At 40.1% G+C, this 26451-nt stretch overlaps 4 protein-coding genes across 5 annotated transcripts; 2 read left to right on the plus strand and 2 right to left on the minus strand.

Moving 5' to 3' along the window:
- The first annotated feature begins 35 nt into the window (after nucleotides 1-35).
- On the plus strand, nucleotides 36-9202 carry hid1a (HID1 domain containing a). Of its 2 annotated transcripts, none has more exons than XM_084570744.1 (19): nucleotides 36-391; nucleotides 1025-1174; nucleotides 2073-2243; nucleotides 2546-2686; nucleotides 3335-3441; nucleotides 3563-3679; nucleotides 4103-4310; nucleotides 4395-4451; nucleotides 4538-4678; nucleotides 4773-4863; nucleotides 4964-5115; nucleotides 6685-6763; nucleotides 6884-7048; nucleotides 7141-7368; nucleotides 7687-7838; nucleotides 7925-8011; nucleotides 8109-8200; nucleotides 8302-8460; nucleotides 8547-9202. In XM_084570744.1, exons 1-19 carry the CDS (start codon nucleotides 326-328, stop codon nucleotides 8608-8610), a joined length of 2427 nt encoding a protein of 808 aa, XP_084426870.1. In that variant the 5' UTR covers nucleotides 36-325; the 3' UTR covers nucleotides 8611-9202. The 2 variants fall into 2 exon arrangements, with proteins under 2 accessions (XP_084426870.1, XP_084426869.1); XM_084570743.1 differs by having other exon boundaries at nucleotides 2546-2662.
- Nucleotides 9203-9755: 553 nt separating this feature from the next.
- Nucleotides 9756-13404, minus strand: otop2 (otopetrin 2). The gene is made up of 7 exons (XM_084571031.1): nucleotides 13170-13404; nucleotides 11590-11987; nucleotides 11370-11506; nucleotides 11228-11286; nucleotides 11021-11145; nucleotides 10114-10913; nucleotides 9756-10008 (listed from the first exon to the last, which is right to left on the minus strand). The coding sequence occupies exons 1-7, from the start codon at nucleotides 13220-13222 to the stop codon at nucleotides 9838-9840; spliced, it is 1743 nt and encodes a 580-aa protein (XP_084427157.1). The 5' UTR covers nucleotides 13223-13404; the 3' UTR covers nucleotides 9756-9837.
- A 674-nt stretch (nucleotides 13405-14078) lies between these two features.
- Nucleotides 14079-16734, plus strand: amn (amnion associated transmembrane protein). Its single transcript, XM_084570223.1, has one exon. The coding sequence runs from the start codon at nucleotides 14243-14245 to the stop codon at nucleotides 15680-15682; it is 1440 nt and encodes a 479-aa protein (XP_084426349.1). The 5' UTR covers nucleotides 14079-14242; the 3' UTR covers nucleotides 15683-16734.
- A 1266-nt stretch (nucleotides 16735-18000) lies between these two features.
- LOC311506115 (G-protein coupled receptor 183) lies at nucleotides 18001-19025 on the minus strand (the record flags this gene model as incomplete). Its single annotated transcript, XM_084569997.1, has 1 exon — nucleotides 18001-19025. The coding sequence occupies one exon, from the start codon at nucleotides 19023-19025 to the stop codon at nucleotides 18054-18056; it is 972 nt and encodes a 323-aa protein (XP_084426123.1). The 3' UTR covers nucleotides 18001-18053.
- Between the last annotated feature and the right edge of the window lie 7426 nt (nucleotides 19026-26451).

Consider the following 26451-nt stretch of genomic DNA (forward strand, 5'->3'; position numbering starts at 1 on the left):
TTGGTATTAAATCGACATAACAGACTATAGCAGGACACAATATTATATCGCCTTTACAATGGAAACGCTAGAACGCTTTAATTTGACATATTGTGGTTAAATGTAGTTATCGGTTAAAGGATTGAAAATACTGAACGACAACAGCTTTTGGCTGTATTATAAATCTGTAACCCGGAAGTTACACAGTGTTGTGCAGCCTGCCTATCCAGCCAGCCAATAGTGTAAAAAAAACGCCTCCGCCAATGACTCAAGAGGAGGACTGAGGTGAGATTATCAGGGATTCTCAGCAGCAGCGGTCCTGTATGTATACAGGGAAATAATCGCAATGGGAAGCTCCGACTCAAAATTAAACTTCAGGAAGGCAGTGATCCAGCTCACGACCAAAACACAGGTATATTCGCATCCATACAAATGAATAACACATTACAGATCCACTGGGCGCACCGAGCATCATCGAGGAGATGAGATAGCGCTAAATGATTTGGTATGAAATCTGAATTGTCCCGTGTTGCATACAGCCTTTTAATTGACATTTTTCACCATCAAAATGTGTATAATGTCGACGTGCACATACTGCATGCATTTTCTACATATGTAGCATGTTGCTTTATATTGAATTACATGATCGTGGATTCGGCTACGGGAATTACCTTGGATCCTAATAAAGCTGTACGCGTTTAGTTCTGCCGGTAGTTTCCTATAACTAATGGCGTATAGCAAAATCAGGCTAATGGCGAAGGTCTGGAAATGACCACGTTTGCAGATGCGGCAGGTGGACTGGTGTGCGAAGTGTGCCAGTAAATGCTTCCTGCTGCTAGAACAAACAGTTGTGTTTACATTGCTGTGGGCCTGGGCTCATCTATGTAATATAAGCCTCGGCCCCCTTGCGTAAGATAAAATGGCAAAACTACATTCGAATGCTGTCCTATTCAAGATCAATTAACCCATTATATTTCAAGCCTTTCTGGCATTAAATGCTCCATTGGCTCATTTGGAAACTAAAATGTAAACATTTATTCTACAGCCAGTGGAATCCACGGACGATGCCTTCTGGGATCAGTTCTGGGCAGACACAACTACCACTGTCCAGGATGTTTTTGCACTGGTGCCAGCTGCTGAGATAAGAGCTGTTCGAGAAGAGTCCCCCTCAAATTTAGCAACCCTCTGTTATAAGGTACGCAACCATGCATTGGTGTAGTACAGGTTTGTTTATGAGATGAAGATATTACAAGTGACATTATGGTATAATTATGTTTTGGATTTCAGTGGGATTGTTGGAGCACTGCACAGGCTCTCAGATGTGGGAATAAATGAGTCAACTCCCCTCCCTTTCCTTTGCTTTCCGTCTTTTGCTCCCAGCTTCCGTTTGAAGCTGCGTATCAGAAACAAAACAGGCATACGGGGGCTTACAGCATAATTAAATAAAGAGGAGATGAGAGCCCTTGAATTTGAGCCGATTCAAAAGGGCTTCTTTCCTATTTTAGGCTTGGGCTGCAGCAGATTGTTGACATGTAAATCATCAAGTAAACCTTTGTTAAATATAAGAAAAAATAACAACAGCCCCAGCATGTCACATCTCATAGACATTTTTATTTCTTTTTTACTGTTAAATGAACTGAACTGTATGTCATTTACTTTCTAGTGTTTACTGGTAACATATTAGGTACTGCAGTTTACCCACGAAAATAAACATGACATGTTCTCATAACACTACTCAAAACTCAAAATCCTTTATGTCCAGTTAATGACACAGTAAATAAAAACTATGATACTTTATGAGCATTCATTGTCTTCATGAAAACATTTGGATACACAAAGCAAAAATAGTGTTACTGCTGTATTTTTTGGAATAATAGTTTTCTTATGGCTTGATGGCTTGTCAGAAACTTGATGCATGGCATGTTTGTTACATGTGTCAATACTTCATTAATCAGCTTGGAACCAGCACAAATATTGTTCAAGCAAATTTGATCATTAAAATTTAGTAAAAACACAATTTTTTTTTTAGGTAAAATGATGAAACAGTGTGCCATGTACATATTCATATTCAAAAATGATTCCTGATTATCTAGGCAGTGGAGAAGCTGGTGCAGGGGGCAGAGTCCGGTTGTCCCACTGAGAGGGAGAAGCTGGTAATACTGAACTGTGCTCGCATCCTGACCCGCATCCTTCCCTATATCTTCGAGGACCAGGACTGGAGAGGATTCTTCTGGTCAACGGTGCCCGGTGCTGGCCGAGCTGGGGTGAGTGGGCACAGTAAAAGACACTTCTCACAAATATGTACAAACATAAGCGTCAGAAATACAATGGTTACTTGTACAGTGCATATGTGTACGCAATTTTACAATAATGTTCAATGAGAGCACTGAACTTATGAGACTGGTTTTTCCTGGGTGTGAATCCTTCACTTCCTTGATCATTTAAGTTTCCTCATACCAGCTATAAGGAGGTGCATTTTCATCTTTCTCTGTAGAGCAAGTCATTTGATGGAGAAAGGAGATTATAGTTGTTAGTTTACCATTCACATATTGTCCATCTGTTTCAGACGGATGAGATGGATGATGATGATGGAGCTCGACCACTGGCTGAGTCGTTGCTCCTAGCCATTGCCGACCTGCTCTTCTGCCCTGACTTCACAGTGCATAGCCACAAGAGAGGGCCTGTGAGTACCCAGTGTCCTGACACCGTGCAATTCACTGACATTTGTCATCTTATCACCACTCAGCAAACATAATAATGCCGGACACATTATAACAATCTCAATAGTCTCATTCTAACGTGTTGTTTTAAACTTAGACATATTTTTCCGGGCTCTGTTTCCTTCCTTCTGATCTGAAGTTGCCCAACTAACCTGTCACTCAAGTTTCTCCGGAGAGACAACTTAGAAAGAGATAATGGCCAGTGATACACTGTCAGGCACACCAGGAAGAATTCCTCTTCCATCATGAGTAAGAAAGGAATGTTGCACATGAGACTAAAACTTTGTTCTCATAATGAACCCTCTTTATTTTTTGCTTGTCCTTTTAAAATTTGCACCCTGACAGATAATAGTCTCTTAGGGGACAAGGAAGTGAGACTATTCTCCACATAAAAATGACAGAATTGGCTGTCTTTTTGTGATCTAAACATTAGCTTGACTAATGGAATGTCAGAAAATGCTCATGCATCATTACAGAATAAACAACAACTCATTCAGTCCTCCAGGCATAATAGCATAATGATTTGTTTGACAAAGTATAGACCCTCTTTTGTAGTGTCATTGATTATATAGTCTGACAAATATTTATGCTGTCCTGTAGTAATCTGACTGTAATGTTTTCATGAATGTGTCCAGGACTCAGTAGAGAGCATGCAGTCTTTAGACAGTTGTGAATACATCTGGGAGTCAGGGGTGGGATTTGCACATTCGCCCCCTCTCAACTACATCCATGACCTGAATAGGTGAGTCAGTCTGTTTTGTGAAGCTGTGCCAGGAAACCTCTGTATCACCAAATCGATATTTTATTTTGGTGTCTGATTTACTTTTAACTTTCTTTTCTCAACCTGCTTTTTCAATCTTCAGGGCAGAGTTGCTGAGACTGTTACTAACCTGCTACTCTGAGGCCATGTACTTGCCACCTTCATCAGATAACAATGTCCTCAACCCCTGGGTGACATTCTTCTGCTCTACAGAAAATAGGTAATGGCACATCCATATTATTGGACGCATTCAACTGAATTGAAAACTGAGTTTTTACATTTGTAGATGCCAATTAAAAACTTAACTTTACATGACTTCCAACAACATGCTATTGTTTTCATCACAAGTGGAGTTTCTTAATTTACTATAGAGATTACATTACAAAAATACTTTGCATGTGTGGACCACTGTTTTCAAAGTCAAGAGTTTTGGCACTGTGCTTTCATATTTCTTATATTCAAGTAGATATTATAAACTTTCAAAATTTATGTCTGTTTTGACTAAAACTGGAACTGCATTACCAATTATCATGTATCATATTTTAAAATTTTATTTAAAAATAATCATGTAATGGAACTCAGTTTAGACACTCTTAAAGTAATACATGTTTCACTAATTTGGTTCTCATGCCCTTGTGCCTAGACATGCTCTGCCCCTGTTCACATCTCTGCTGAATGTGGTGTGCGCTTATGATCCAGTGGGCTACGGCATCCCGTACAACCACCTGCTCTTTTCTGACTACCGGGAGCAGCTGGTGGAGCAGGCTGTACAGATCCTCATTGTGACCCTGGAGCATGATGGTGGGATTCCCCACCGCCCTGCCTCTCCATGCAGCATAGAGGAGCAAGAAGTATGACAAGGCCACAAAAGAAGTAATTAATTTGATGACCCATGTTTAATGTCTTTTGAAATAAATATCTTTATCTTTGTGCAGTCTGCAGGCCCCGAAAACTTGTTTGCAAATTATTTGTCAAGGATTCACAGAGAGGAGGTATGATTATCATTGTTTCTCAAAACATGATAATTCCTGCAAAGATCACTTGTCTAAAGCCCTCTTTATGCACTTTCCCTTGGTAGGACTTTGACTTTGTGCTGAAGGGCCTAGCTCGTCTGCTGACCAACCCTTTGACTCAAACTTACCTGCCTAACTCCACCAAGAAGATCCAGTTTCACCAGGAGCTGCTGGTGCTTTTCTGGAAACTTTGTGACTTCAATAAGGTTGGAAACAACTAAAGTGGATCATTTCTTAGGTCAGAATCATTAATAGAGTTTGTGCTTTCATTATGCAATCCACTTTGTGTCCCCATCACAGAAGTTCCTGTTTTTTGTACTGAAGAGCAGTGATGTGCTGGATATCCTGGTTCCTATACTCTATTACCTGAATGATGCCAGGGCTGACCAGTGTAAGTCTCCTCAGTTGCTTCATTGCACCCAGCATGCCTCTACAAGCCTCCACAATGTCCATAATATACATACTTCTAGTGTGATTTATTCTTTTTGCAGCACGTGTTGGACTCATGCATATTGGTGTGTTCATTTTGCTGCTGCTGAGTGGAGAGCGAAACTTTGGTGTGCGCTTGAATAAGCCTTATTCCATTCATGTGCCTATGGACATCCCCGTGTTCACAGGGACTCATGCTGACCTTCTTATAGTGGTGAGAGAGATACCTGCTACGACTGAAATGGCTTTATTTTGATTGCTGCCTGACACAGAGCCTGTTCAGATCTTGCGTTAAGATCTGATCTGATTGCAAGTGACCAGCTTTAGGTACGTGTGTTCAGACCTGGCATTAACATGCGTTTCCAAATGCGTCTCCAGATCCGCTCTGTACGCTCTGTGTTGTGCCCCGACGTCATCTGGGACACAGTAGAAAATTTTAATAGCATGGTTATTATCGTTAACGAAAAACGAATGAAATAACGAAAACTAAAATTGAAAAAACAATTTTGTTAACTGAAATAAATAAAAACGAAAATTAAAAGAAAAAAGATAACTAACTGACACTGCATTGCGTGTTTAGAAAACGAACTAAAACAAACTGAAATTATAGATATAATTCCCTTCGTTTTCGTCTCTGTCAATTTAATTATAAGCTTCAACTGGTTGGATTCATATGATCGATTTATTCCGCTCTGGCAGTTTTATGCCAGCTGGCAGCAGCGGCACCTTACTGCACCTCACGGTCTGTGACGTCACCTGGCGGCACCATGGTGGCTGCAGCAAAAGCTGGGAGAAAGCGGCAAAGTCCTGTATTGGACTTTTTTGAATATGACGACGAGAAAGATAAAAGCAAGTGTCTTGTAGTGGAAACAGACTGTGACAAAATATGTGGCTTGCTTCTCAAGGGGACCCCACGAATCTCAAAGTCCATTTAAGAAGCTCGCACAAGGCGGCTAATGTCGAGTACCAAAGCAAGCTAGCCTCTGTGAGTCCACCGCCGCCCCCACCCCCCCGAAAGAGAAGGATTAAAGGAATAGTTCACCCAAGTCAAGTTTTATTATACAATACTCACCCTGACCTTTTTGAATCCTGCACCTGACAAATAACCCAAAGTATGAAAAAACTAAAACTGATACTAAAACTAATAAAAACTAAACTAAAACTAAGCATTTTTGGAAATATAAAAACTAATTAAAACTAGCAAACCCACACTAAAAACTAACTAAAACTAACTGAATTGGAGGGGAAAAAAAGTCAAAACGATATAAAACTAAACTAAAATGAAAAATCTATTATTATAATATATTATAACCTTGTTAAATACTTTCATTTGTAAAATATTTTATATTCAGTTAACAGCTACAAGGATAGAATATTGTAAAAGGCTCTCATTACTAACGACCAGGCATCACTTACGGTGCCTTTTCCTTTTCAGGCAATCATTTATAATAGCAGTCGTGTGTTTTTTTTTCTGAACAAATGGAGTAAAACTCCACTGACGCAGGAGCTCCCCTGTTGATTATAGGTCTTTAATGCGACTCAAAATGTGTTGCATTCACAATACCAAAGGAATGCGGACACATGCAACCCAGACCACCTCCAAATGTGGTCAGAGATCAGATCTCTCAAATGCGATCTTAATGCGCCCTGGGGGTGTTCACACCTGTCTTGTACATGATTGGATTGCCCAGATTGAATCTTAATGCAAGGTCTGAACAGGCCCTAAAATACAGTAACAGTTACCATACAAAGCCTCACACCTTTCACTGTGTTTGTTTTCTAGGTGTTTCACAAGATAATCACGACAGGCCACCAGCGACTCCAGCCTCTCTTTGACTGCCTACTCACCATTATTGTGAATGGTGAATTGCTTTGATGCCTTCTATTGGGCAATACACTTTTTATTTGCAAGATCAGCTTTGAAATGTTTTTACATCTCATAAAAAACAGCTGTCACATCGTGTTTTTTTGTTTTTTCACAGTTTCCCCCTATTTGAAGAGCCTGTCTATGGTAGCAGCCAATAAATTGCTCCACCTGCTAGAAGCTTTTTCCACCAGCTGGTTCCTGTTCTCTTCAGCCCAGAACCATCACCTTGTTTTTTTCCTTCTTGAGGCTTTCAACAATATTATCCAGTACCAGTTTGATGGTAAGAGACAACTTAAACATTTCTGGGTTCAGTTGAAGCTCTTGCAGACACGTTGTTTTGTGTAAATCTGTTCCTTTTTCTTTCATCCCCAGGAAACTGCAACCTGGTGTATGCCATCATCCGGAAACGTAATGTGTTTCACCAGCTGGCCAACTTGCCCTCTGACCCCAGTTCCATCCAAAAGGCTTTGCAGAGGAAGAAGAAGTCACCTGATGTTATTTCCCGCACAAGTTCCCAAGAAACTGTATCCATGGAGGGCTCACACCCTGCAGTGCCAGCAGAGCCTGGTACACTGAAGGCCAGTCTGGTCGCCATACCAGGTACTGCTACTTGGATGTTACTGTATTTTTCACATTTGACAGTACTCTTCACATTGTGGTGTAGCTATACCACAAATGAGACATGTACATTGCATATATACACACAGTACCTGAAGATAATGGGTGTTAATTGAGTAGGCCCATTGCTCAAGAAACTGTAAATGCGATTCAAAGGATAAAACAGTTGATATTTCTATAACTGTAGAAAGTTGTCTTCAGCTGCGGAATCGTTGTTTGTTTTGGTCTTTTAATGGGATTTGTTGACAAATAGGACCGTCAGAAGATTCAGCTTTTAAATATGACTGTGGGTCTCTCCAGGCATCGATAAGCTGACCGAGAAGTCCCAGGTATCAGAGGATGGCACTATGGTATCAGTTCCAAAGACAAACTCGCCTCATGCTGTCCTCTCGGACCAAAGTGCGGTCGCTGGGACCAGTGACACTGAGTCAAACTCAGGCAGAGACAATGAAGTAAGGGTTTTTTTACTGTGTGGCTGTGCTTATGTAAATATACTCTATGTGCATATTAATATTAATCTGTTTATTCACATTTTCAGGATGTTTTCTACACTGAAGCAGAAATGGAGAGAAGACGTTTGTCAAGTGTGTCTTCAACGTCCTACTGGGCTCCCTCACCAGAATGGGTCAGTAAACTCTTTTGCCCTTAGCCTCTCCCCAGTTTTTGACAAACTCATTTGGTGTAATCAGGGCTTAATTCATATTCATACATTTTTTTCCCAGGTCCTCTCTTGGAAGTGTAAGCTACCCCTTCAGACTATCATGCGTCTTCTACAAGTACTTGTTCCCCAGGTCGAGAAGATCTGTATTGATAAGTATGTGAACTATATATTTTTGGTCTGCATGCAGAAGAAAGGAAGTATTTGCACATTAAAAATACAGTATCACCAAAAACATGCCATGTGTTTTACTGCAGGGGTCTCACGGATGAATCAGAGATCCTGAAGTTTCTTCAGCATGGCACATTAGTGGGCCTGTTGCCAGTTCCTCACCCTATCCTCATCAGAAAGTATCAGGCCAATGCAGGCACTGCCATGTGGTTTCGCACCTATATGTGGGGCGTGGTTTATTTGCGGTGAGTCAGACAGAAGAGCTATTTGTTCTGGAAACTTAACATCTTTTCACACAGTTTAAAACCAGTGTATTCATTTGTTTTTCTAGCAACGTGGATCCTCCTATCTGGTATGACACTGATGTCCGCCTTTTTGAGATCCAGCGGATGTAGACAGAAGACTTTGACTGAAAAGGAGACTGTTCCTACACCAGAGTTCCTTTTTCCTCCAGTATCTGCTATATCTCACTGTGTTTTGCTTTCCTAGTAATCATAATGCTTGATCCTTATACCACCCCCTTGGGTAGGATTGTTCAGATGAGTTAGGTTGAGATTCCTCTCAGACAAAGATGACCTGTTTATCAATGTTGGCCATAAACAACTGTGTTTGTACATTTCTTAAGACCACAGAATGTCTATGAAAACACTGAGATGACTGGAGTATTTATTAAAGGCAGGGCCTCTGTTCTGGACACCACAGAATAGGAACTATTGAATTTCTTAGATTTGTTTGAGGATATGCTGCTATCCAACAAAAGCTTATACATATCTTGGATGGCACAACATTAGTGTTTCATGTTATTTATTGTACTTGCCATGCTTGCACCTTTTGTGTTATAGTTGTAGTTTGTGATAATGTTCAAAGAATACAGATTGTATGTTTTATGTGTATGACCCAATATAATTTTTAATGTGGCTGGCAGTGCTTATATTGCTCAATGCTGAAAATGGTATCCTTAAATTATCCTGAAAATATAAATTTATATGGTTCTGTGAAATCTTTGATCACATTACTGAACTGCGCATTTCAATGGAAAATTTGAAATTCAGTGTTCAGAGAAATGCCGAGTCCTAACACACAAATTGTCAACGTTATACTTATTTGGATATTATGGACTAACTCGGATACCTTTTTTGTTGTGGCACCTTCACATGTCAACCACTAGATGTCAGTAGATTCTTCTCAGCACAGATTAGCAACTAAAGACTAGCTCCTCTCAATAAGGACCCACTACAAAAATCATATGGAAGTGGAATACAAATGCAGAAAATAGTTTTGCAAATTCATATCCTTTGGTATTCAGTGCCCCATCATACATCATGTGGATGTAAAAACCATTACGACGGTTCATAACATACCATAATATTCAGTACTAGCCATTTTTGCATCAAGAATGAACCATTTTGAAAATCAGTTAACTTAGTCAGGAGCTGTACATTAATTCACATGTAGCACATAATTAAACCCTTGACCCACTGTTGTACTGCATATAAAAGTTTGCAGATTGGAATGTCCAGAATATCCAACAACAGTTAAGTGTTTCCCATAGAAGATTTATTAACTTAAGTTAAAATGTTTAATGCATAAAACAATTAAATGTCAATGGTAACCAAGTCTAGCTAAGAGATTAAATACACCTCAAAGAGACTGGCAACAGAGTGCATACGATAGAAGATTCCAAAAGGCAGTCCAATATTCACGATAGCAGTCCACATTGTGTACGTGTAGAAGTGTATCTCAACAGAGTGGTCGAACTGGGGACGAGCTCCGAAAGCAGGCATGATCCAGAGCTGTGAATTAAGTACAAGAGAATGAGCAGAACATTTTTTTTTTTTTTTACGCACACAGGAAATGTGCAATAATTAAATGCAAGAAAAGCATAAAATACAACTTACAATTATGTTAGAAAGCAGTAAAAAGGCACAGATTTCCTTCAGAACTCTTCTCTTCCAACTCAGCTTAGGACACAAAGTCATGTAGCTGGACTTGTGGGTCTCCATTGCAAAGCTCATCTCTGGATGTTCTTGGAAGGCATGGGCATTTGTGTGTAGAGCTGCTTCCTGCATCACGTGGAAGGGTTCACGGTGGAGGCCTTCAATGATAAAATAGTTCTGCAGGCAAAGCTGGAGCACCAGCAGCACAGTCCAGGACAGGTTGAGAGCATTCAGATAGCCTCTGACTCCTGTCGCCACCACTGCCACAATAGAGAAATAGCTGATGATGAAGCGCCCCATTGAGGCTCCCACCAGCAGCCCCACATCCAGGCTGCGAGTGGGGTTTTTCTCCGATACATGTTCCCTGTGGTCCAGCCTATAAACTATGCAGCCAATCATTGTGGAGAGGGACATAAGGCTCACTATCACTATATTCATGATAAAATGAATCAGCAAAGCCCCGTTTCTCTTCTTTTCATCTTCTTTTAAAATGTCGATCTCATAGAATATAAAAGTTACAAGTCCTGCCAAAACCAGCAGTACTCCCGTTATAGGTCCAAAACATACCTCTTTCAGACGGAACTTAACTTTGTGGTGGTTGTGTTCTTCTACAAGTCGACCCACATTCTTCCACATGACGTAGGCCATAGCAGAAGCAAACAGGCTATATTCTATGTTGAAGGGATACAGGTAGTAAAAAGCCTCTTTGAAGGTGTCACACGCTGAGTGACTGCATATACACTTCTTGTCACCATAGCTGGCTGAAATGGAAAGAATAATTTAGTTTTTCCCCTCCTTAACAGGGTTCTCAAATAAATCTGATTAAAATTGGGGTAAAAAAAAAAGAAAAAGAAAAAAACATTGATACCTCTGTACAGCTTGTGCGAGACATTGATATTCAGTTCAGGAATCTCAGTTTGGTGAAGCGATTCTTCAGTCACTGCTGCCATCCACACTACCAGGTTAGTTGAAAGCGTAAGAGTAAGTCCACACCTGGTAATGTGAAAATGATTGATAATGATTAAAAACATTGAAGTGAATAAAGAATCGAACACCGCGAGTAAAAATTATTTACCGTGTAAAATTTGTGTGTAGCTGCACACAGTCCTTCGCATGAATCCACAGGAAGTAGGTCTAAAACCAGACAGTTTTGTTAAGTTTGGCCAACGTAGTCTAAGTGCATGCAAGACTGATCTTGTGATACATAATACAACAACCTGAACAAACAAAAACACAGCTTGCACCACAGGAAAGGCCACTTTAACAGCGGAATCACAGTGAAGGTAGCCCACATAATTGCCAATCTTAAAGATGTCCATGAGGAGACTAAGCAGGCCAAACAGCACAAGTCCAGCTGCAATATAAATAATTAGGAGATTAGGTTTTGAAACATCCACAACCGAGATCTTAAAAGAAAGTATTATCAAGCAGGCTCACCTAGGAGCCATACAGGCCCAGCATGACTATCTTTGAACAAGACTGCTTGATGCTTTCGGTAGGTGAAGCATGTGTAAATCAGCATCCACATCATAGTGAGGAGGAGGAGGATAATGAGGAAGATTTGCCGGTGTACAGCAGTTATGGCTACACTGTTGAAGGCACTGCCACTGACCAGAGCACAGCCCAGGATTAGGATGTTGATGCAGATTATGCCAGACAGCAGCCATCCACCCCCATGGTGGGCCCTCTCCATCACTACTTCCTCATGGTGTACAAACTCTCTCACAGCCTCCACACTTGAAGGGTGTGAAGGACTGGGCAAATGCTGGATAATTTCCATCTGTGCTGCCGTTTCAATGTTGGATGGATGGACCTCAACATCATTTGGTGTTTTTCTGTAAAGATACCAGTTATCAGTTTGATTCACCTTCAGTCAAAATAACCATACCGCTTTACAAAGCCAAAATTCATTATGTTAACACTTGAACCTGATCTTTTAAAATTTGACAAAAATGTTTTATAGCTAGCTAATGAGCCTCAGCTAAAGATAATTTACATGTGTTCATGGTTCCTTTCACCAACATCAATGTAATTTAGTTTATTAAACAGTAGGTTTAATTGTGGGGAATTATAAAGACATAGTAATACCTGAAAACTAAAGGTGCTAAATGCTAACTTGAACAGCTTAGAGCAGGAGTGTCAAACATGCAGTCGAATTTGCAAAGGAAGAGAAGAAGGAAGAACAACAAGGAAGGAGGAAGAGAGAAAAGAGGAGAAGTAGAAGTAGATGGGGAGGGAGGAGAAGGAAGAGATGAAAATGAAAAATAAAAATAAAAGGGGGAGGAAGGAGGAGGGGTAGAATGAGGAAGAGTATGAAGGAAAGAAGATGAAGGAGGATGAAGGACATGGATGGGGAAGGAGGAACAGGGAGAAGAGTAGAAAGAGGAGGAAGAAGGAAAAAATAACTGAAAATCTTAAATCAAATTGAAATAAACATTTTCATAATGTACTTCTTTGTACTAAAAGGAAAAATCTGGAGTGGTCTTTATTTATATGTTTAATAAATTATAGGTTATCATGCCACTGGTCCTGTCCGCTTGAGATCAAATTTGGCTTTATATCATGAACTAAAAGGAGTTTGACACCCCAAGCACAGAGTAAACACAATCTGGCTTCCTATGCAACCTTGAATAAAAGATTTTTTTGTGATTGTATTGCTTTATTAAGCTGCAGTTAAATTAAGTTAGACAAGATGAAATACACATCATATTTGCAACAACCGTGTATGCCATTGTGTTTGTAGATACATTTTTCTAAGCTCTAAGAGCAATGTATGATCTGCTTTGTATAACATAAAATTATAACTTTAAGAACCATTTCCAGAGTTGCCGATCTGCCATTGCAGGATACAATATCCCCAAATGCTTCTCGGTTACCAGCATGAGAAATACAACATCTTTTGTGAAAATTGTTTCTTCTTAGGGTTACCATGTTTTTGAAGTTCCATTGAGAATTAACTGACTCTAGGAGACCAGAGTTTACAAAAAAAAAGCAAAAACACATTACTTCAAACTTACCTAGAGAAAAGTTTATTGCAGGTCCTGAACATCTTCTGAGCTACAGTTTTCATAATGTAGGCTTCTTCCAAGCAAGTCTTAGAACTCACTGGCTGTCTGTATTGGGTCCAAGTTAAAATGTATATTTTTCTTTGATTACATCAAGCACCAGAAACCATAAAACATCTGGACCATAGGTAATTTCTGTACAACAATAAAAGAAAAGCTGAAGCACTGCACAAGGTGTAGTAAATGAAGAAAAGACAGGTGCAAGTAGTTTCAGCTGATTAGCTACTCTCACTTCTTGCCCCTCACCCACAGCTGTTTTAAATTCCGTTGTGTCCTTGTATTCCAAGGGTATGTCAGGCTTCATTCCTGTTTGTTTCCAAGATTTATTAAACTGTTCATTCTGAAAACCTCAACAAGGAAGGGTTGAAACATATCGTAAAGGTGGAGGTCAAACTAACTGAGAAGCTGAGAGGACTGAGGTCTTACAAAATATGTTGTTTTTGCTCATTCATTTCCTGTAACCGCTTGTTCTCTGGAGGGTTGAGGGGGGGCTGGAGCCTTTCCCAGCTGTCATTGGGCAAGAGGCGGGGTACGCCCTGGACAGGTCGCTAGTCTATCGCAGGCTAACACAGAGAGAGAGACAACTACACTAACACCTAAGGCCAATTTAAAATTAGCAATTAAATTAACAAGCATGTCTTTGGACGGTGGGAGAAAGCTGGAGAAAATCCAGGCAGGCACAGGGAGAACATGCAAACTCCGCACAGAAAGGCCTCACTCAGCCGATGGATTTGAACCCAGAACCTTCTTGCTTTGAGGAATCAGTGCTAACCACCACACCACCGTGCTCCAGACTTATTTCTCATGTAGGACTAAAGAAAGAAGGGAGAATGGAAGCAATCCCACATCTCGATAATCCCTGCATGTGACAGAATCCATTTTAGCAATAATTAACTCGTTGCAGAAAGTGTAAATCTTTTCCAGGCTACCTGTTTTGGTAGGGTGATGTGTTTTAGAGCTTATGAACTTTGGTATGCTGTGGCTATTCAGGTGCTAGTCACAAGGTTGGAAACAAAGGTCACATAATGTTCTGTCTCTGCCTGTCACAAACATTCAAAATGCTGAAAACACCGGTCGTGTTCCTTCTCTTCTGTCTTCTCGGGGCAGCCAATGCACTGTACAAACAGTGGATTTCTGACACCAATTATGAGAATAAGACCAACTGGGACAAAGGAGAAGTTCCGTGCGGCAGTGACATTGTTCAGTTTTCAAGTCAAAGAGAAGTATCTGTGTTTGTTGAGACAACGCATGCTGTGCAGGAGTTGAGATTGCCACTTGAAGGAGAGTTCATCCTGAATTCAGGGGCTGGATTTTATGTTGGACAAGACTCAGGTTGTGGAGTAGGTGTCACAACTCAGTTCAAAGACTCAGAGTCTCTTCACTGGTTCAATCCAGCTCTGTGGCAGGCTGCAGCAACTCTGAATGATCTGCAGCAGGGAAACTTTCTATTTTCAGTCCATGAGGAGAGCGTCCCCTGCAAGTATGATGATGTTGTTTTTAAAGCCCTGTCCTCATTCAGAGTGGACACCACCTCCAGTCAGACTAACATCCCTGTCAAATCGGTGTCAGTTTTAGGGAAGACCTTTGATCACGGACCTGAGTTCTCTCAGTATCTCAGCTCACGCTCTGGCCGACTGCAGTTTCATGGATCCTCTGCTGTCACCGTTGGAAACCCAGGCTGTGAGGATCCTTCTGGCTGTGACTGCGGAAATTCTGTAAACCATCAGCAGATCTGTAGCACAATAACATGTGCACCTCTCAGCTGTAAGGAACCTCTCCTCCCTGTAGGACACTGCTGTGAGGTGTGTGGTGCTATCGTTACCATCCGTTATGCCACGGGGTTCAATCTGCAGACTTACAGGGAGCGAGTTCGTCACCTTTTTCTCATCCAGCCACAATACAAATCCATCCAGCTGGGCATGTCAAAAGTCTTTAAGTCACAGCGGCTGATGGGGATCATACCTTTTGGTACATCACCTGAGATCCAGGTAGTTATTCTGGATGGAGAGGAAGGAGCACAGTCAGAGGCTCTAGCCCGGGACATAATGAAGGATGCTGGCTCTCATGGTCCTGTGCTGGGAATCACAGAGGCTACATTTCAAGCCTCATCTGGGAGTAGCAGTGTGGACTCTGGAGGCAATGTGGGGATGGTGGTTGGAGTTGTTTTTGGAGTTTTATTAATGATTGCACTCATTATTATCATGGTTGTTCTAGTTGTTAAGGGAGTTGTTAAAATCCCATCTATACCATCTGTGAGAAAATGGATGAACAAAAGTGAAATTGGAGAACTTGGTGGGCCTCTTGACCAAGGGTTTGATAATCCAATGTTTGACAAACCCACCACAATGCCTGATACTCCTGGATTATATGGGTCTGAAACTAATCATTCGATCCACATGACTCAGACAGGTGTGCACTTTGTAAATCCAGTTTATGACGAGAATGAAACTGATTTTAATGCCTGAAATTGAACTTTTGCATTAACATGATACCATGAACGATACTGTATATCCACTCAAAGTTTCATAATAATTGAACAATGTAAGTTCTGAAGTGCTAACAGACACTGAAGGTCAATCATATACACTTAAATGAAAGAATTATTGGCACTCAACTGTGTGTTTTCCCCCTTATGCAAATCACATTTACAAGCAGTAAAGCAACAAAACTGCAGTAAATTCCATGCCTTGTGCTGTCAGGTGTCTTGTGTCTTAAATGTCCACCACTAGATTGTAGTAAATTTAACCTTCACTGACACAATATCTTTATGTACCTGGTCATTCAACATCAATAAACATTTATATGCAGTATTTCTTCAGACTTCATTGCCTTTGTGTTGACTGTGTTTATATGTTTTCTGTAACTGTACAAAAATTGGCATTGACATTGGCAGATTTTTTTCATGTGTTTATATTGAAGGGTGCTGGTAATTTTTTAGCAACAACTTAATTCTGCATTTTTTCTTTCTTTGACAGCCAGACAGTAACAGATAAGGGCTCTAAGAAATCTGCTGGCCTGCCCACCATTATGTGTAGGAAATGCTAGGTGGTGTCTACACAGCATGTGCATAACTTACAAAATAGGTGTGATTTGACAAGTAGGATACCCATAACATAAAGTGCTGAGAAGTGCATTTACATATCAAAAATGAATGTCATTAATATCTACGAGGTACTATATTTGTATTTGATCATGTGCAGGCCTGAAGACTTTCTCTCATTCACTGTTCTCAGCACGGGCCTGCATATTCCTATCTGCAAATGTGTGACTTGAGTTCTGAATTTTCTTTGGCTGTCATATGAAGATACAAAGAATTCCAGGGGCGTCTACATGTGCACAGACTGTCGGAATAGCTTCATCCTCCTGTCACACGTCCACTCCCACTGCGTTGCTTGTCTGTTCACGTGGACTATGGACAATTCGAGCCCCATGAATTCTGGCATTGTCATCTTGGAATATGCCCGTGCCATCAGAGAAGAAAAAATCCATTAATGGAATAACCTGGTCATTCAGTATATTCAGGTAGTCATCTGACCTCATTCTTTGGGCACATAATGTTGCTGAACCTAGACCTGACCAACCACAGAAACCCCAGATCATAGCACTGCCCCCACAGGCTTGTACAGTAGGCACTAGGCATGATGGGTGCATCACTTCATCTGCCCCTCTTCTTACCCTGATGCCCCCATCACTCTGGAACAGGGTAAATCTGGACTCATCAGACCACATGACCTTCTTCCATTGCTCCAGAGTCCAATCTTTATGCTCCCTAGCAAACTGAAGCCTTTTTTTCCAGTTAGCCTCACTGATTAGTGGTTTTCTTAAGGCTACACAGCTGTTCAGTCCCAATCCCTTGCGTTTCCTGCACATTGTACGTGTGGAAATGCTCTTACTTTCACTATTAAACATAGCCCTGAGTTCTACTGTTGTTTTTCTTCCATTTGATTTCACCAAACGTTTAAGTGATCGCCGATCACGATCAATCAGAATTTTTTACGGAACACAATTCTTCCTCGAAGACGATTGTTAAATAAGTGCAAATAGTTTACTAATCATTTATTACACTTTCTAATGATCTTATAAACACCTGAAACTTCCTTAATAACTAGTTTGTAAATACTTAATTTATAGCTGCATTTATAAACTACGTACTAACGTCTATTAATGTAGGAGTAACGTTTTATACGAATTAAGTATTTACTAATGCTTGACTAATGGAGCCTATCCCAGGTGTCGGCAGGGGTCGCCTCATTACATTAGTTAAAACATATAGTAATATTTTTTGTAATTTCTATTTACTTTTTACTTCCATTTACTATTTACGAAATTGAAAAATGAGCAGTAAATGGAGGTACAGAGACACACACACACACTTGAGTAGTAATAAAGGTCTCCAGTCAATCACTCATTTCCAGGAAGAATAAAGTTCATTTTGTACACATGATGGCACCAAAGTCAAACAAATAGTTACATGCTTAATCGTTCTATTACAGCCACTAAGCAACTTGTATCACACCCTGCTTATAGACACGAATCCTTTGGGCTATTATCAAAGCATTCAATCAAAATGGTTTTCCACTTATTGTCTCTTTATTGATATATATATATATATATATTTTATTAAACAGCCATCTTTTTTTTTCAATAACCCTCATCTCTTTCTCTCACTCTACAATATATTATTATTTATTGTTTTATTTTAAAACACAAATTAGGGAATAATACAACAATTTAAGTCAGTTACAAATAAAGTAATTCACAGTTTCATACACAAGTTGTATTTAAGTTCCTACTCTCTTCTTTAGAATATTATGTGAATGATATCCTCATACAAAATTAAGAGGATGATGATTGTGGGCTTTGTGCAGGTGGGGATTTGTTGCCCTCTGCAATGACACAGAAAGCACACCTTTTAATCCAAGCATCTGAGATGAAAGGTACTTTCTCCAGGCGAGATAAGTAGACAAGTGGCTGGATGGTACTACTGACATTCAGGAAGGCGAAGCCCACAGGTTGCACATAGCAGCGAAACACATCAGGGGAGTAATAGTCTTCAAATGGGAACAGCACAACAGGTGGTAGGTAGTTGAAGATAATGATACAAAGGATAGAGAGCACACTCTTGAAGGCCTTCTTCTTCATTGGGTGCATTTCATCTTTCCCAGCACCACGGGACTTCTTCAGTGCCCACAGGATGCTAATGTTGCACACCACCATCCAAGTAAATGCAGCTAGAACCTCACCAGTGAACACCTTTTCAAAGTTTGGGAGTCCTCCCACTGTCTTTGCTGCTGAGTAAGCAAAGGTGAGGCAGAATACCAGCAATGAGAGGCTTAACCTGTACTTGAAATGCTTAAGCTGCCCAAAAGCAATTGGAAAGAGCACAGCCACAAAGCGATCTAGACAGATGCAGGAGAGAAACAGTGGGCCGGTGGTATCCTTTACTCCATAGGAGAACTTGATGGACGACCAAACCCCCTTACTCTGCCAGTGGTAAAGGTTAATGAAGTTGATGGGGGTCATGACACCAAAGTAGGCATCCATAAAGGCCAAGCAGCCCAAGAATATGTCTGAAGTGGTGGGTTCTTTGCGGTTGTGAATGAGAACTGCAATGACAAATATGTTGGCAGGGATTCCCACGAATACATTGATGCACTGCAGGATGAGGTCAAAGAGAATGGCTTCTGCTTGATGGTCACACCCGTCAAACACACTGAATGGTTTTACAGTGGCATTGATATAGGCTGTGGTATTGCGAGGGAGTTGAATCGGCAAAGAGGTCAAGTTGAGTGAGACATTTGTGTCCATGCTTCCACTACAGCAAAAACCAGGACTCTGGTGGGAGAAGAGTAAGAATCTTATATAATATATAATCATTTTATATCTTATATATAAATTCTAATAACACATTTAGCGTGTTAGAAACTCGGTCACTCAGTCATTCATACTGTAGCATCACTGTAAATTTCATAGCACTCATTGAGTCATAGCAAATTGCAAATGAAAGCCATGCGTTTCTAAGTGGATGATTTACCTACTAATGTTTTCTAGGTCAGTGCAAAAGCTACAGCCTGTGAGTGTCACACATTATTTTGTTCATTAGACTCCTTGTTTCTTGTCTGCTGAAAAGTCTGGTCTCAGAAGAGATGAAGTAGCAGCGGAGACAGTTTCCAGAGAGTAAAAACATGTTACAAACACCATCAGGGCTTCTCCTCAGGCTGTTATTTTGTTATTCTGTCTGTGCAGACCCTTCTCTGGGGAACGTGACACTTCGTGCACAGGGACATCTAACTCACTTAGGGGACTCATTCTAAGCTCCACCCTGTTTTCACATCAGAATAAAAGGGCATCGATTCCCATATTAAAACATCAAAGGTCATATTCTGCACACAGATGACTGCCTAAGACTGTTGTTAGTAATATTAGTGGAAATGCGGTAATTTCTGTTTCTGCCATTTGGCTGTTTCTTTTTTTGTGAAAAAGGTATAACCTGGAAAATAAATTCAATAAAGGCTGGACTGGGGGAATAATTACTGAAGTCGTCATAAAGGAAATTTTTATAGGTGTCCTGAGCCATAGGTTCTTGGCCCCTACAAGAGGACAACATGTGGAAGCTTTATTTTTGGTCATGTCAGTTTGGTTTTGGGCTTTGAGGCTATTTCCAGCTGCTCTTCTTCAGGCAGATTTGCACCAACTCAAATTGCAAGTCTTCAAATTCAGTACACCTGAGCTGTCTCCAGTAATGTACAAAAGAAGCCTGAGGCTGTGACTGTTCTTTTCCATCAAGTGGACTGTTGTGGCTTATTATGGACCTTCCCCTTGGTCGCTCAGTGGATGGTGTTTCTCACCTCCCTCCGCTGCCGGCTCTACCTTCGGCTGCACACTCCTATGGGACTGATCACAGTGACGGAGGAATGAAGTTCTTTGCCAAAGATGCTTGTCCCTGGAAATGGCAGACTTAAAATGTTGAGAATTAAATGAACAAGAATGAATGTTTAAACAATCTTTCAGAGGCTTAACTTGATGCTGAATACTGTACAGCATGAACACTGACTTAAAAGTTGACTTAAACCAGCTGCATATTATTTCATATATCCTGTGTTCGGTTAAAATGTAGAGCTAAGTTGCATTTAACTCAGATTCATCTTTTTTGGGGGGGTATTTCTATTTCTATATGCTTTTTAATATAATTCCATGTTTTATTTGCATTTGTCTTTTTTGTATTTCAGGACGGTTGTCTTTGCGGCTGTCATAAAATATTTCAAATCACTGGTGTTCTTGCTCAAGTTTAACTTTTACAGCTGAAAACACATAAATTGCTACTGAACATCGTCATTCTGCGCATAAAGATCATCAATCCAAGTAAACTAAGTCATATGCTTATTTTGAAGATGCGCACAATGTCAAACAAGGGAAGACCAACAGACTTCAGAATTCCCCTTTTGTTCCCCAACAAATTGAAAAAATAAATAAATAAATGGAATGAAACACTTTACTTGGCTGATGTGGATCTTGTTAAAATCAATTTTGGTAAATAAAAACTGATACAGCTCAAGTGGTGATGTCATTAAAACAATTGTGCATTACATTAAAATGCTTTGATTAGAAACAAATTTTACAAACTAAAACCAATTTACAAAATGAAATTAACCTGTGCAGCATTTGAAAAGTTCAAGTTGTTTTACTCACCGGTTTGAAATATTGTTCTATGCCGTGTTGTTAAGTGTGATGAAGTGTTTCGAGCATTCTTTTATAGGTTCTCTGAAGTGGCGTGGATTTGTGCTGCCCAGAATGGGAGGATCTATTAAATTATCATGAGGGAACAGTGACTCTTCAAGTAGAAGCCTTTCTATTAATATGTTTCCAAGGTTGGTTTTGTCATGTTTTCTTTCGTCATGTCTTTCGTCATGTCTTTCGTCATGTTTTCTGTTTTATTTTGTTAAGTTCTGAACTTCCTGTTTTTGTTACTCCATGTCTCCATGTTTTCTTTTGATTAGCTCATTGGTTTCACCTTGGTTTCTTGATTTGCCTCACCTGTGTCTCATCACCCCTCTATTCCTCGTGTGTGTATATATATAGCGCTGCCTTCCCCTTTGTCCCTGTCGCGTCATACTGCTTGTTTCCATGTCATACTGTTTCACGTTGTCCATGTATCTTGCCATAGTTTTTGTTCATGTTGTAGTTTTTCATGCCACATCGTAGTTTCATAATATTTTTGATTTTAGTTTGTTCTTTGGATTTCCTGCCACGTCAGCAACGACCTTAGTTTTTGTTTTACAGTTTTTTTTCAATCGCTAACAAGCGCTTACCCATACTTCAGATAATTTTTCTAAATTCTTAACACAGACCCCACCTACAAAACACAATTGGCCAAATGGATAATTTTCTTCTCAAAAACGCATTTTGGTAAATATATAACTCTTCATTTCAAAACAGAACACATCTTTCTCTGCACACACTAACTTTACCAAAACACTGGAAATCCGACTCAAAATGAAATTATTCTGTCAAAGAATATCACTTTACAAGGTACATGCAGTCAATCAAAGTACACCAGGTTTCAAAAGACTGGCTATTGTTGACATTACAAAAACTGCATAGACTTTTATGTTTCAGTTTTACAGGTATTTGCATGCAAAACATGCAATCCACCGTTTTTACACTAAATTTCTTGGTTGGGTTCTCTCCGGGTACTCCAGCTTCCTCCCACCGTCCAAAGACATGCTCGTTAGGTTAACTGGTGATTCTAAATTGGCCGTAGGTGTGAGTGTGAGTGTGAATGGTTGTCTGTCTCTCTGTGTTAGCCCTGCGATGGACTGGTGAACTGTCCAGGGTGTACCCCTGCCTCTCGCCCAGTGACAGCTGGGATAGGCTCCAGCAGACCCCCGCGACCCTTAACAGGACTAAGCGGGTATAGAAGATGAATGAATGAATGAATTTCTTGGTTGGGAACTGCATGTCCACATGTAATGTTTTTTTTTTTTTTTCTTTCCTTTACTGTTTACTACAGGAGGTACAGTAGAAATACTGTTTACTGTATGATAGAACAGAATGTTTACAGTATTGCTTACAGTGAACAAAATATCCATGAAATGCACAAGAGCATTCTGAACAAAAAGACAACAGCAAAAAGCCTAGATAAGGGGGGGGGCTAAAACAGGCACAGAATTACTGTATCTAATCTCTGCGATCTTCAGGGTTAGGCCACATGTTTTCATCAACATCGCATCTGATATTATCCAAGGCGATGCACCTGGGATAAAACCACTTGGTATGTTGGATCCACCCTTGGCAATCATCATCTGTGATGTCCCTGCAGCCAGCATCCATGGCTTCAAGGAGGGATATCTGGTCATGTGGCAGATGGTCATAAACCTTCCACCTCCATGCAGAAAAGAACTCCTCTATGGGGTTGAGGAAAGGTGAATAGGGTGAAAGGAAGAGACGTAGCAGTCTTGGGTGGACTTCAAACCATGTTGTTATTGCTTGCAAATGATGGAAAGCCACATTGTCCCAGGTGATTACAAAGGTCCTCATGTTTTCACCCTCCTGATCCTGCTCTGGAACCAGGCGCTGGTGGAGATCATTGAGAAAGGCCAGGAGGCGCTCAGTATTGTAGGGCCAACCTGACATCTATGAAGGAGTAATCCTGCATTTGGAATTGCTGCACACATGGTAATGTTTGCCCCTCTCTGTCCTGGCACATCAACTGTGGCCCTTTTTCCAATTACATTTCACCCACATCGACGCCTTTTGGCCAGATTGAATCCTGCCTCATCTATGTATATGAATTCATGAGGGGCCTGGTTGGCCTCCAATTGAAAAAAAAACTGTATTATCAGATGAGATATATTGTTTTTGAACTGATATCATTGCAGAAGCAGAGGTTTTTATACTGTATTTAAGGTTTGGAATATTGTTTTTGCTATTGTGGGATGTTGTGTGTTAACATTCGTAAATATTACGAAAACAATCCATAATTTTGTTGGGAGGTATAGCTTGTCTGTTAAGAAAATGTAAGCATTGTGGAAATGTGTTCACTGACTGCATATTGTGTGCAAACGACATGAAATGGGTGAATGGTATGGTCACAAAAGACCGATGCTGTGCTAATTGTGTTTAGAGTTTCGAAAATGTGACAACTGATTGGACAAACGCTTGTTAGCGACTGAAAACAACTAAATATCCCTTTTGCCTACTCCTGCCTCTGAAGTCCTGCGTTTGGGTCCGAAACTCCCAACCCCCGCTACCCTACTTGACAGGTTGTGATTAATTTTTGCATATGATGAAGAATCATCCTTAGCAGCATACATATTTATAATGACAATGAATGATTTTTACAACTTTCTATGTTGTCATATTTATATTTTACTTAAGTTAGGGGTCTGAGCACTGTTACCACGGCTGAACTGTGTCAGAGGTTATCCATACGTTGGCCTCTGTGTCATACCCTTGTCTGTTGGGTTATCAGTCTTGGCTTGACATGTGAGATCATCTGATGATGCTCTGGGTTTCCTGGAGCGATATGTGTCACCCTCACTTAGCCCTTCACCCTTTTCTTTTCTTACTGGAGACAATGAGCACAGGTGCACAAGAACATTACCAACAGCCAAGAGCAAATGTCTGAGGCGGTTATGTTTAGTTTTAGTGCATCACTATGTTTCTCACATGCGTCTAAAGAAAACCACTGGCTGCTTGTGGTGAAGACTCCCTCTGGAGTGTTAATCAATTAACAACTGGAGAAAAAAAAGACACAGTAAGTGTGTAAAAGCCCATTTGTGAGTTACCTGTCTTGATGGATTTGCAGAAAGGTTAACTGCATTTGAAGTGCTTAAGTAGAACCCAATGTTCTGTTCTTTTGTGAAGACACTAAACAAGCAATGACACATTATGGCACTGACTGATGTGTAAATCACATGAGAGAAAGAAAGGAGAGAGGGAGAGAGATACAGGGAGGGGGAAGAGAGAGAGAGAGAGAGAGAGAGAGAGAGAGAGAGATTTGTTTGCAACACCTCTTTGTTGGCTTGGGGGGCAGTAGAGGACTGCACTTATGCTGACAAGAACAGCAGGGGCTTACAGCAGGACTTAAAGTAGTCAGAGATCCATCCTGTCCACAGTCTTCTGTTAAATCAACATATCTGCCAAGTACATGAAACATCTTATTTTCTCATATATACTATACTATATTATGGATTATTGGTCCTTAACAGTTATGGATCTAAATAGGTGCTGAGCTTCATTCTTGTCTCCATGTATAGACTAAATTTTTTTCTCATCTGCTTTAGGTTCTGCCATGTGTTAAATACAATTTTCAATCATGCCTTTGCTACATTCCTTTTACGTAGTATGTTTGTATCTGTCTGCCTCTTTCAACTTTTAAAAATGTACTCAATGGTCTTCTGAGATCAGTGTTACCAAGGCAAGTAGGAAAATACAGCAACAGACACATCTTAAAGTAGAAGAATTACATAGTGGAAAATGTTTATGCACAAATAAAACAATTTGATGAAAGACAGAATAGTTATAAGATCTAATGTAGGAAATTTGACATTTTGAGATTCAATCAGGGAAAATTTGTTTATATCAAAAGGCTTTGGAACAAAAAAATAGCATAATCCTGGCTGCTCCAGTGGTTCATATAATTGTAACAGAGTTGACTCACGTCTTACGTAAACACATTATAACATCAAGCTGTTTGGAAACCTTTTCCCCTTTCTCGTATTTCCTGTCTCAGATGTATTAATGTTAGCAAAGGGGCACTGTTGCAGGAGACAGTATCTGTCAGGATGAGGCATTAGTCTGTATATTTTTCTGCAGGCAGTCAAGATGCCAAAACCAAAATTATAATATTTGTTCAGATTCTGTACGGAAACCAAGCACACACTAGACTGCCACACAGAAAACTCCTCAATTCAGATACAAAACACAATGTGGTAATAATATAATTTATAATACTGCAATTAAAAGTTAGAAACATATTCGCAAATGTTGTTCATTAGCTGTGTGGGTTAATAAAGTTTTTAGCATTGCAATGACTTTTTTATACATATACAAACCATGATGATGTCCACTCTCTATATACTGGTAAAATGAGTTTTCACAGAACAAACACGTCAGACATCAGCAGAGATTTGCTTCAGGTAACTTTCCTAAAGAACACCCGCCCACTTACGCACACATATGCATAGATAAACACACACAGGCGAGAGTACAAAGTGTAACAGTGCTCGCTGTACAAACACCAGGCATTAGAAAAAAAACTGATAGTGATTTTTTATTAGAACACCCTTGTTTTAATTGGTTGCTGATATACTCATCTATGGAGATATTTGCTGTTGCCCACTGTGAAAAGAAATCTAAACACATACTCACAGATATATACACGATGCACTTCTTCCCTGTGCTTTTTTAGTGCTCTATTTCTCTTAAAAGATCGAATAGGCTGTAAATAGGCTGTAAATATGCAACAAGGCATTTAGGAGAAATCCGGCCAGAATTAGACACAGGACCAAAACTTCTGTGTAAAAGTGTCCACATGGAAAAACAGCGAAAACCCTGCTGTGAAATAACAGTGCAGAAGTAGAAAATGGAAGTGATAGAAAAAAAAGAAGGGGAGAGAAGAGAGAAGAACAGAGCTTCTTTTAAATGATATCTGTGAACCAGTTGGTGATTGGACAGATGTTAAGTTTTATTTTGTGTTTTATTCAGTTCAGTCAACAGCTTGTTTTTACCCATTGCTTAGACACATGCTTAAACCAAAGTAACATAACTTGAAGTTGTTGTTACTATACCTTAAACAAAGTGTAACCATACCTTAAACAAAAGCGCTGCTTTGCACTTTAGTTGAAATTCTGCAACACATTTGCTCCTGCACACTGCACACTATTTCATACATAAGACACTTAGTTCGCAAATGAAATCTCAGTGTACCATTGGGAAAACACATCTATTCAAAATACAACATTCATTGGTTAATTGAAAGTACTTAGACATACACCTGAAAATACTTACTTAGAAAACTGAACACCAATCAGCCAGCTACAAAAAGACCTCAGTTAGCCATTTTGAGAACTTTGCAAGCATGGAGGCAGGGAGAGCTAGAGGCAGAGGAAGAGGAAGACAGAGAGAGAGGCCATACAAGGACCATTACAGTTTTTCTCAGTTGCTAAAACACTAAACCCTATTGTCTGAACCAAATGCTCAGTTGCCTGAACCCACTGATTGAATCAGTCAC

The sequence above is a fragment of the Chelon labrosus genome (assembly GCF_963514085.1).
Source record: "Chelon labrosus genome assembly, chromosome: 21".
Lineage (NCBI taxonomy): Eukaryota > Metazoa > Chordata > Actinopteri > Mugiliformes > Mugilidae > Chelon > Chelon labrosus.